A 12,567-nucleotide genomic window follows, 5' to 3' on the forward strand; every position below is an offset into this window, starting at 1 on the left:
AGGAAACTGGGACTCAGAGTGTTGGGATCCCCACACCACCAATTTCTAGTTGTGTGACATCCGCCAAACTACTTTGCCTTTCTGTGCTCCTTTTACCGTATATATAAATAGGGAGTGATACCTACCACATCCAAAATTCTTCTGAGGACAAAACGAGTTTATGCATTCAAACACTGTCAATCTAGTATGTGACATGTCCTACACTCCCCATAAATATCAGTTATTGTTTTTTGTAATGTGACACTTTGTGGTGATCTGATGACTGTCTTCCCACCTCTCACTGTTCTCCCAGATCCATGAAGAAAGAGGCCTTCTCCAGTTTTACTCACCATTACCAAGTACGTGCCTGTAACGTGGTAAGATCTTGGAATGAGTAAAAGAACAAGGCTATGATGAATGAATCTTTCAGCCATGAATTCAATACTGAAATCACTACTGGCATCATGGACAAGTGGGAACGAGAAGAAGATCAGGAACACGGGGTTCTGGTTTGAGCTCTGCCACTAGCACAAATCTCAGTTTCCCTGAATGAGAGCTAGTGCTGCCATCACAGTCAGTGCTCCTCACTTGCAACCAGCCAGTGCTTACTGAGCACGTGCTACATGCATTTGCCATCCCAGGGACAGAGGACACCTAAGGAGATGAGGTCCTGCTGCAGCATGTGGCACAGGCCTCTCTTGCAGCTCTTGCTGTGATGGTCTGTCAGTCTCTTCCCTGGACTCCTTGTGAGTTCCTCAAGGGAAGCAATCAGGTGTCTTTCATTCATGATGGCATTATGTATTGATAAAAAGTACAATCCATCAAGACGATGTCACAATTTTAAACACACATATCTAACAGCAGAGATCCCAAAACATATTAAGCAAAATCGACAGAATTGAAAGGAGAAATAGACAGTTCTCCAAAATAATGGAGATTTCAATACTCCACTTTCAAAAAAGGATATTACAACCAGACAGAAAATCACTAAGGAAATAAAGAACTTGAACAACACCATAACCAATTAGACTTAACCTTCCACCCAAAACAGCAGAATATGTATTCTTCTCAAGTGTATATGGAACATTCCCCAGGATAGACCATATTTTAGGCCCCCAAACAAGTCTTAGCAAATTTTTAAAAAAATTGAAATCAAATAAAGTATAATTTCTCATCACAATGGAGTGAAATTAGAAATCAAGAACAGGAAGAAAACTGGAAAAGATCATAAATACATAAAAATTAAACAATACAGCATTAACACCCAGTTGATGAAAGTTGAAAATATGAGGGACACTAGAAAACACCTTGAATAAAATGAAAATGAAAATACAACCTACCAAACTCTTGGAATGCAGAAAAAGAGATGCTCACAGGGAAATTTATAGTTGTAAACACCTACATTAGAAGAAGAAAGATCTCAAAACCATAACCTAACTTTACACCTTGAAGAGTAGAAAATGAAGAGTAAACCAAACCTGAAACCAGCAAAAAGTTATAATAAATATAAGAGCAGAGGTGAAATAAAGAACAGGAAAACAAGAGGGAAAATCAGTCAAATCAAAAGTGTTTTCTCGGAAAAAAGCAATAAAATTGGCAAACTTTTAGCTAGACTAACCAGCAAAAAAGAAAATGGATAAAATTATTATAACCAGAAATGAAAGTTGGATATTACTACAGACTCTACAGGAATAAAAATGATTATAAGATTGTACAGTCTTCTTTGCCAATGAAGAAGCCCTCCCAGCCCTGCATGAGGGGGTGAACTCTGCTTTTCCTAAGGACTCTGTAATGGTCTCCCCCAGGAAGCTGCCTTGCAAGTACTGCTGATTCTCCTGAGGACCTACACCCACCAGCCCCATTTGCTACTAGGCCTAGTAGCCTCAATTCCCAGCATGTCCCAGAGACTGAAGTGTAAAATATGACCCATGAGGAGTTGTGCTATGTTCCAAAATAGCTGCATCCTTTCCCCAGTGTATACAGAAACAAATCTAGGAAAACTGTGTGCAAATGGCTATTAAGGGGTTTGGATAATGGTGGAAGGAACATAAAGTTGGATCCGGTCAAATTTATTGATATGGGCCAACTAGGCAGAGATTCTCTACTCTTTGCTGTGTCTTGAGAGAATACAAAGAGTTCCAGCAGTTTGATTGGTTGCCTGGAATACACTAAGTGAGGCTGACCTTCCTTGGTCTCCTATAGAAGAAGGTATCCAAGGCTTAGGTGATTGGAATGTTAGAATGTATTTATCATGAAAGACATGCCTACCCACCCCAACAGGGTCCAGAGGACACACTTGCACTACTACTGTGGAAATAAATTCATGAGGGCAGCCCCAGAGTCCGTGAAGAGCTCTGTGGCCACTCTCCTCTTTAGGGCAGACATTACAGTGGAATTGCTGCCAGTGACCTGGGATCTTGATATGCAGTGAGGACACCTGGATCCCGGGGCAGCAGAGACCAAGCAGAGGCACTGAATCTCAAGAGACAAGGTGGTTATGGTTTCTGTAATGGATAGTGGAGTCAAGGCAATAATGAGAATCCATTTGACTCACAGAAACCTATGGTGGTAGCTAGTTGATCAGAGTGTCTGTAGAGGGAAAGAGAAGGCAGTTGATGAAATTCTTGATCTGTGTAAGAATAGTTCTAGATCAAGTGAACAGAATCACTGCAACAGTCATGGCCCTTCAAGCATTTCCCAGCCTTGAGCCACTTGAGAGATACAGGAGCCCTGGTGTGAAGGGGAGGCTGAGTCCCTTGAGTAAGGATCTAGATATACTATTTAAAATTAAAACGTTTAGGGGCCGGCCGGGTGGCGCAAGTGGTTAAGTGCGCGCGCTCCGCTGCGGTGGCCCGGGGTTCGCTGGTTCGGATCCCGGGCGCGCACCGAAGTACTGCTTGGTAAGCCATGCTATGGCGGCGTCCCATATAAAGTGGAGGAAGATGGGCATGGATGTTAGCCCAGGGCCGTCTTCCTCAGCAAAAAAAGAGGAGGATTGGCGGATGTTAGCTCAGGGCTGATCTCCTCACAAAAAAAAAAAAAAAAAAAAAAAAGAAATTAAAACGTTTAATCTTTTCCCAACCTTCCCCTAAAGGATATACATCCTTTTGTGATGGTGACCATAATTAGGGAAAAGGAAATAATCAGAATTATAGGGATTATTGAATACAGGCTCTGAAGTGACACACTAATTCCAGGAGACCCAAAACATCACTGTGCTCCATGAATCAGAGTAAGGCTTATAGGATCAGGTGATCAATGTAGGTTAGCCGAGATCTGTCTCATAGTGGGTCTAGTGGGTCCCTGAGCCCATCCTATAGCTTTTCCCCCAGTCCCAGAATGCTTAGTGGTAACTGACATACTCAGCAAATGGCAGAATGGGGTTCCCTGACCTGTGGAGTGAGGGCAATTATGGTAGGGACGGCCAAATGGAACCCACTAGAACTGCCTCTACTTAGGAGAATAGTAAAATAAGAGAAATACTGCATTCCTGGAGGGACTGCAGAGATTAGGACCACCATCGAGGACTGAAGGATGCAGAGGTGATGAATCCCACTACATCTGCATTCAGGTCATCTCATGGCCTGTGTATAAAACAGATGGATCTTGGAGAAGGATGGAGGATTGTCATAAACTTAACCAGATGGTGACTACAACTACACCTGCTTTCCCACATATAGTTCCATTAATTGAGTCCTGATACCTCGTATACAGCTTTTGATCTGGTAAATGGTATTTTCTTTATCTGTTATAAGAGACACTAGAAATAGTTTGCTTTGGCCTGTCAAGGCCAGCAATAAACTTTCAATGTCCCACCTCAAGGTGTAGCAGCTCTCAAGCTCTATGTCATAACTTAGTCTACAGGGACCTTGATCACCTTTCTCTTCCATGAGGCATAACACTGTTCCATTACTTTTCTGTTTTTTGGGGGGTTTTTTGGTGAGGAAGATTGGCCTTGAGCTAATATCTGCGTTCATCTTCCTCTATTTCATATGTAGGATGCCGTGACAGCATGGCTTGATGACCAGTGCGTAGGTCCACACCCGGGATCCGAACCCGCAAACCCCAGACCAGCAAAACGGTGAGTGAACTTAACCACTCACCACCACGCCAGCGCCTGTTCCGTGACATTTTTGACATCATGCTCATTCAACCTAGTCAGCAAAAGTAGCAGCTGTTTTATTGGAAGACACTTGCATGTCAGAAGGTGGGAAATAAATGAAATGAATCAGGGGCCTCTCACCTCTGTGACACGTCTGCGAGTCTAGTGGTGTCAGGCCTTTTGAGGTGTCACTTTTATGGTTAAAGATAAGTTGCGGCATCTGGCCCTTCCTACAAATGAAAAAGAGGCATACTGCCTAGCGCGCCTTTGTGTATTCTGGAGGCAACATATTCCTTATTTTGGTGGGTAACTCCGGCTCTTTTACCGCAAGATCCAAAAAGCTGCTAGTTTTGAACGGGGCCCAGAGCAAAGAAGGCCCTGGGGCAGGTGCAGGCTGCTATGTAAGCTACTCTGGCATTAGGGCCATGTGATCAAGCAGATCCAATGGTGATTGAAGTGTTGGTGGCATTTGGAGATGTTGTTTTGTGGCTTTAACAGCCTCCTAAGATGAATCACAGCACAGACCCTTAGGATTTTGGAGCAAAGCCCTACTATCCACTGAAGACAACTGCTCAGCTTTTGGCTTGCTGCTGACCCCTAGGAGAACTGAATGCATAACTATGGGCCACCAACTTAGCCCGTGACCTGGGATGCCCGTCATGAACTAGGTGAGGCAGCACCCCACCGTCCCATGAAGTGGTGTCTACGAGGTCAGTCTGGAGCAGGGCCTCAGGCACAATCAAGTCACATGAGTGTGTATACCCAATGTCTGTGACCCCCAGCCCTGACACATTCCCTTCACTCTCCCAGACCACATCTATGGCCTCATGGAGGATACCTACAATAAGTTGACTGAGGAAAAGAAGACTCAGGTCTGCTTTATATATAGTTCTATGTGATAGGCAGGCGCCACGCAAAACCACACCAGCTGAAGCATTACAGTGTCTGTGTGGGACATCCCTGAAAGAAAGTGACAAGCTACAATACTCCCAGGGGGCCCAGACTTAAGCAATGCACCTGGTTGTTTATTTTGCTTGGAGGGAGAAATGGCCAGAGATAACGAGTCAAGTTCAGTTCACAGAGGCACGATTTGGCTGGCTGGTCAAGAGCTTGGAAGGAATGTGAGAGGAACATTGGTGGCAAGGAGGTGTGGAGAAGAGGCATGTGCCTATACTTCTCTGAATGGGCAAAAAAGGTGAATTTCTTTGTTTCCTATAAGAATGCGCACCAAAGGGTAACCTCAGCAGAGGAGGATTCTAATAGTCAAGTGGACAAGATGACCTGTTGTGTGGGCACTACCCAGCTTCTCTTCCCAGCCACTCCTGTCGAGGCCCAAGGGGGCCATGAACAAAGTGGCTGAGAGGCAGGAATGGGGGTTATGCATGGGTTTAGCATCGTGGACTTCCACTCATCGAGGTTGATCTGTCCACAGCCACTGCTGAGTGCCAAATCTGCCAGGAGCCTAGACCAAAACAGGGTCCCTGATAGGGCACTATTCCCCAGGGTGATCAGGAAGCAACCAGGTGGCAGGTGATTACAATGCACCTCTTCTACCATGGAAGGGGCAGTGTTTTGCTCTTAGTGGGTTAGACACCTACGCTGGATACAGATTTGCCTTCCCTTCACACAATGTTCCTGTTAGCTACCATCTGTAGACTCACAGAATGCCTTATTCACCATAATGGTATTCCACTCAGCATGGCTTCTGATTAAGGAACTCACTGCCCATAAATGAAGTGCAGCAATGGACCCATGCTCATGGAATTCACTGGTCTTTTCCTGTTCCCCACCATCTGAAGCCGCTGACTTGAGAGAAGAATAGGTGTGTGAAGACGCAGTTACAGTACTACTACCTAGGTGGCAATACCTTGCAGGTTTGGGGCGGTGTTCCCCAGGAAGCTGCTTATGCTCTAAATCAGCGTCCATTATATAGCACTGATTTTCCCATAGCTGGGATTCACAAGTCCAGCAATCAAGGGTGGAAATGCGAGGGGCACCATTCACTACTACCACTGTTACCCCTCATGATCCACTAGCATAATTTTTTTTCATGTTCATGTGACCTTATGCTCTACTGGTTTAGGGATCTTCATTCCAAAGGGAGAAAACACATTGATTTCTTTGGACTGGAAATTAAGACTGCCATCCAGCCCCTTACGGCTCCTCTTGCCTCTGACTCTACAGGCAAAAGGAAGAGAGTTTCCATGCAGGCCGCGGTGATTGATCCTGATTACCAAGAGGAAACTGGACTGCTGCTCCACAATGGAGGTAAGGAATACAGGAGATTCCTTAGGGTTTTCTTAGTATCACGTGCCCTGTGATTAACGTCAATGGAAAACTACAAGAAACCAGTCCAGGCAGGACTACGAATGGCTGTGACCCTTCAGGAATGAAGGTCAGGTTCTACTACTGAAATTGAAAAGGGTTTGCAAAGAACCACAACCAGCTGAGGTGCTTGCTGAGGCAAAGGGAATATGAAGTGGGTAATGGAAGAAGGTAGTTATAAATACCAGCTATGAAAGGGTGACTACCTGCAAAAACATGGAGTGACTGTTATATTTCTTCCTTATTCAGGTATGAATAAGTTTGAGTATTTTGTGTATTTTGTACATTAGTTAAATTTACATAAGTTTAAAAAAGCAGTAATACATCTGATAAGGGCTTAATCTCCAAAATATATAAAGAACTCATGCATCTCAACAACAAAAAAACTACCAACCCAATTAAAAAATGGGCAAAAGACCTGAACAGACATTTCTCCAAAGAAGATATACAGATGGCCAACAGACACATGAAAAGATGTTCAAAATCACTAACTATCAGGGAAATGCAAATTAAAACTACAATGAGATATCACCTCACGCCCGTCAGAATGGCTATAATTAACAAGACAGGAAACAATATGTGTTGGAGAGGATGTGGAGAAAAGGGAACTCTCATACACTGCTGGTGGGAGTGCACTGGTGCAGCCACTATGGAAAACAGTATGGAGATTCCTCAAAAAATCAAGGATAGAACTACCATATGATCCAGCTATTCCACTGTTGGGTATTTATCCAAAGAACTTGAAAACACCAATTTGCAAAGGTACATGCACCCCTGTGTTCACTGCAGCGTTATTCACAATAGCCAAGACTTGGAAGCAACCTAAGTGCCCATCAAGGGACGAATGGATAAAGAAGATGTGGTATATATACACAATGGAATACTACTCAGCCATAAGAAACGATGAAATCCAGGCATTTGTGACAACATGGATGGACATTGAGGGTATAATGCAAAGTGAAATAACTCAGAGGGAGAAGATCAAATACCGTATGATTTCCTTCATTAAGTAGTAGATAATAACAACAATAAACAAACACATAGGGACAGAGATTGGATTGGTGGTTACCAGAGGGGAAGGGGGGAGGGAGGAGGGTGAAAGGGATAATTTGGTACATGTGTGTGGTGATGGGTTGTAATTAGTATTTTGGTGGTGAACATGATGTAGTCCATGCAGAAATAGAAGCACAATGATGTACACCTGAAATTTTTACAATGTTATAAACCAATAAAAAAATAAATAAATAAAAAAATAAAAAAGCAGTAAAAGATTGAGTGATATGTACCGTTGTGCAAACGTGATTCTCTTATGGATGACTGTAAGTGCACTTTTGACAAATGGATGCCCAAAGGTGCAATAAATTGTCGCCCTTCTGCTATATCATTGGGCACAAGGGTTATTAAATGTTGCCACACGCAGGATCAGTTCTCAGGAGCCTCATAGTCCTACAGTAGAAACCCTGCGGGCACCCTTGACTACCTCCTCGTCCTGATTAGACATGGGAGCTGGCGCTTCTCTTTCTATTTGGAGCTAAAGTATAGTCTTCCCTATCTTTCCTTTAGCAAATCACTTTCCTGGATGGCTGTGCCATGTCAGGAAGGGCCTGGGCTGCTGGGAACCAGGATGTATGCTCAACACCAGCTTGCACTGTAAAGGCCTCCCTGGCAGAGTCCAGCCTGCTGTGTGTCTGAAGGACACTTGCAGCCTTCTGATGGAGGAGGATAGCTCAGAACTGCCAAGCAATTCATCTGGGCCTTGACTTACAGGGTGTTTCCAGACGTGATGTTCAAAAAGCCACGTGGGAACCCTTTAGTTCCTGGTCATGGGGTGGGTTCTCAGGGTGAGCTCAGAGCAGTGTCTGTTCACCACCAGATGGGAAGCACTTCAGTATTTTGATTGGTAAGACTGTGTCCATTCATGGCCATGGATCATCAGTGTGGTGGCATTCCCTCAATGGACCTGCCTACACCCTCCCCTCTCATGCCTCATCTTTCAAAGCTCCCAACAGGAAAGGTTCACAGCCCCCATGACACATAACCACAGCACAAGGCTGTGGCAAATAACACAGCCATCCCAGGGGGCTACAAAATCTATGGGTTCAGGCCCATCTAGCCCTTTAGGACACGTCAGTAAAATCATGACTGAATGTGTAAACTGGCGAATGTCAGAGACCATGGACTTCAGAACCACACAAACCCAGAAGTCACCTTGGTATGCAACGGAGAGGGTGGTGGTTTTCTGTGGCCAAATAGAGGGACCCATAGCCTGGGAAATGAAAACCCATCCCTGATCCACCAGATCAACTCCCTCAGGGAAGAGTGGCCACAATGTACCTGACAGAGGCTGGGGCCTCCAGGACATTTCCTCCTGAAACAGCATTACATAAGTACGTGAAGGGATGCTGGAGAGCCTAGTGTGTAGGCAGCATAGACATGACGGAAGGAGGCCCAGATGTAGCCTTAAAAGCTGCATCACAAATCTTCGCCTGTGGATAGAAAACAAGCAGGAAAAGGAAGTCAGAGACCTGGACAAGGATCCCAGGAGGATTCAAATCTAGGTCAGGGGTGAACACGGAGCCCCTAGAGGGGCCTGAGGAAGGAAAGTCCTGCCTGCCTTTAGACCATTTACAAGTGACCTTCCTCGGGCCTTGTCCTCTCCCTGTGCACGTTTTGATATTTTTACCTCGTTTTCCCCACTTACAGCTGATGCAATTCCAGAGGTTGAACTAGAAAACTACAAGTTCCTAAAATGTGATCAAAAGAAACCTCAACAAGATAAGCAGAATGTAGAAAGGCAGCCCCTGCCTGTAGCACGACATGGTCCTGGGTAGTGCTGTTTTAAAGACACCCACATTTCAGTGGTTGTTGCTCTGCCTGTGAAAGTACCTTCAACCTTTAAATCCCAACAGAATGGGCACCGGGCCGTGTCTGCTCCTGGAGCAGCTGAATGATACTGAAATGAACTTGTCCTCTGACTTAGGAGTGACCCCACTGGCCAGGGAAGGGGCTGGCCCTTCTCCCTTCTCCTACATACAATAAGCTGATGACCCAGAAGAGTTCTTGATTCAAGGAGAAATGTGAGATTCTATGTCTCCCTTACATGCCGACAGAAAGCGACAGAACCACACCACAACTCCCAGGCTATAAAGGGAACAGGACTTTAATATAATATTCAAATATGGCATTTATTATTTACAACACATAACTACTGTCACTCCCCAATGGGTGAATAGGCGCTGGGGTAGACATGTCAGGGAACTGGGGTGGGGTCGTCCCCGCTCTCTTGGGGTTCACGGGGCCCCAGGAATCAGCTTGCAATGCTCCCCTACCCATCAGGTGGGAGGAGCCGGCCCGGTGCATCGCAAGCGTCCCAGCTGTGTCCCCGCTGCTGAGGATGCGGCTGTGATTGGCCACTGGTATGGGGCTCGGTGTTGGGGCCTGGGGGCTGAGTAGAAGAGTCGGGTTATCTTGGGGGCCCTCCCTCAGAACCATGGCGCCACACCCTGTCCCCACTGCACTGGGTGCTCCAGTCCCTGTGCTCAGTGCTGTCAGCCACCAGTACCCCATTTGTCCCTGTCACATGAGCGATCATTTAGTATCACCTATTTTACAGAGGAGGAAACAGAGTCTCAGGAAGCTGGAGAGAGTCACCCCAGTCACAGGACTGCTCAGTAGTGGAGCTGGGATTCCAGTGCCAGCTGTCCGACTCCCAAAGGCCACGCTTAGCCCGAAGCTTTACTGAACCCCTAGGAGTCAGTCACCCCGGCCCAGACACTCACTCACCCCTGACCTTGATGATGGCCGGTTCTCCTTGGCCTTGAGTATTCTGCTGGCCAACTAGGCCTGGGGCCCTAGCTGGCAGGACAGGCTGTAGCTACAGGACACAGAAGCACCTGTGAGCCTACCAGGAGCCACACCTCAGGTGCCCCCCCACTGCCTGCCCAGCAGCTGGAGTCTGGGTGTCCCAGAGGTCGCAACACGGTAAGGCCTGGGGCTGACCAGGGGGCCACGGAGACAGGCTCTCTGGACTGGCCAACAAGGAGGGTCCACCTCTGCCCTCAGCCAACTCCTGCCTGGCCTCACCTATCATTCTCCTTGAGCAGCTCCATGTCCTGGAACCAGGCCCCAAATCGCTCCTCGGGCTCTGGTTCTAATTCTTTGCAGCCACCTGGAGCAACAGGATCTCCCTCATGACTCGGTATTCCTGGGGCCAGAGGGAAGGAGAGGATGGAGACAGGGCCTGGGTGGGGGATGCTGCAGCGGCCTTGTGGGGGGTGAGGAGTGGGGCAGGGGACCAGTCCTGGGAACTATCCTTCCCTCCAGTCACATGCAGGCTCTACCTGTTCTCAGAAGGGGAATAATCAGCCCCTCCTCCAGGAAGTTTTCCTTAACGCCATCCTCCCCTCAACTCACCTGCCAATTGGATGGATCTCCCTCTTCTCTGTTATCAAACTCTTCCTCTCAATCTAAGATACTGGGGGTGGAGCCAGGGACTGTTCTGCCCAGAGGGTCTCTGATTTCCACCTCCTTCCCCTCCCCTGCAGGGAGGGCCACAGCTGCTCACCTCAGTCCTTTTCTCAAGGTTGATCTCATTCCCCTGGAAGGCAGACAGCCAGAGTCCATCAGAGCCCCCCAGCCTGACTGGCCCTCTATGCCCACCCCTTCTCATGGTGCACGACTGCCAGGTCCCCAGAGGGGGCCGGGCATGCAGAGAAAACAGGACTTGGACCTAGGCTGGGCTCTGGGCTCCAGAGGAGGAGGACAGGGGGGTGAGGCTGAGGGATCCTCTCTGATGACAGACATGGAGGCTGAGGCCTCAGGCAGAGGGGACTGCTCAGCCACTTATGTGCTGCCTGACTTGGGGGGACCCGACATCTCTCTCCCCCATGGGCAGCATGGGACGGAGAGGCTGAGTCCAGCTTAGATAAAACCTCACGCAGCTGTGCCATCAGGCAGCTCTGAGCTTCCCCAGCCTGGGGATAGTTTCTCAAGTGAGAAACTATCAAAACCACAGCCTGCCCAGTCCCCCTTTCCCCCTCGCCCCTCCTCTCTTTCCAGACCTCCAGCCTCCACTCTACCTTGGTCATCAATTCTCTTCTCAAGGACTTGTCATGGCTATAGAGCTCCTTAAGTTTTTCTGAGCTATCCCTGAGGGGAGTGGAAAGAAGGAAGGATAAATTGGGGGATAATGAGAGGGGTCTGAGTGCAAATCCCTTTTCTTTGCAAACCCAAGAGATGCAACCTGCCTGGAGGAGTGTTCTCACTGGGCTCCTCTGAGCGCTAAAGTCTCGTGGGACTGGGCGGGGGCTCTCCTGTTGGTCACTGGGGTCTCCATTCCCCAGCTCTACAGAGCACCTCTGTTTGACCACTTTGAGTTTCAACTGGGCATAGAGTTCTGTTGCCATAAACACTTGAAAATCTCCAATGTGGCTCAACCCTGGCATTTAGGGAAACTGAGTCCTGAAGCAGAACTGGTGCACTAAGGACCCCGGGAGGCTTAGAGACCCCCCCACCGAGGCCCAGGCCCTGTCCCCAGCATTTGCTGCCTCCCAGGAGTTCCCACGTGACTGAGGGGGCAATGGCAGACATACGAGAGATCCCCCATCCACCCTGGTCCTCCTATGGAGAGGGGCCTACCCACTGGGAAACATCCACCCACTTGTTCTTCAGGTGGCTTATGGAGGTTTTCTGCAGAGCAGAGATGACAGCACGGAGTGAGGAGAAGTTCTTCAGGATCTCGCACTCCTGGGGAAGGAAAGAGAATGAGCTGTGAGGTGGGGTGCTGGAGACCCGCTTGCTCTAGCTTCAGTCCCCTTCTATTTAAATCTCTCCTCCTGGATGAGACAGATGCTCAGGGAGCCCCAGAAGGGCACATTTAGGACCCAGAGAGTAACACTCACAGGGAGGAGGATTTTAGCTCAACCCAGGGAAGGAGCCAGGGAGGAAGCGAGCATCCTCCCACTGGGACCTGGAGTCAAGGTCAGCGGGCCCCTGGAAGGAAAGGCCTAGGGACTGTGCAGGGGCTTAGACCACACACTGCAATCCTGGGAGCTGATAAAGGTGGAGAGGCCGTTCCCAAGGCTCCAGAGAGGGGCTCCACTGGGCCTCCCGCAGCACACCTGGGCCACTTGGATGCAGTGTTCCACCACCCTCGCCCTGTC

At 47.9% G+C, this 12,567-nt stretch overlaps 1 protein-coding gene across 1 annotated transcript in view; it reads right to left on the bottom strand.

Moving 5' to 3' along the window:
- Positions 1–12,025: 12,025 nt before the first annotated feature.
- LOC131402324 (ral guanine nucleotide dissociation stimulator-like) overlaps positions 12,026–12,567 on the bottom strand; it is a 29,998-nt gene continuing 29,456 nt past the window's right edge. The window contains exon 5 of the mRNA XM_058537146.1: positions 12,026–12,151. Within this exon, the coding sequence (XP_058393129.1) occupies positions 12,026–12,151 (126 nt within the window). The remainder of the gene's footprint in view (positions 12,152–12,567) is intronic.

Source organism: Diceros bicornis (genome assembly GCF_020826845.1).
Source record: "Diceros bicornis minor isolate mBicDic1 chromosome 7 unlocalized genomic scaffold, mDicBic1.mat.cur SUPER_7_unloc_3, whole genome shotgun sequence".
Classification (NCBI taxonomy): domain Eukaryota; kingdom Metazoa; phylum Chordata; class Mammalia; order Perissodactyla; family Rhinocerotidae; genus Diceros; species Diceros bicornis.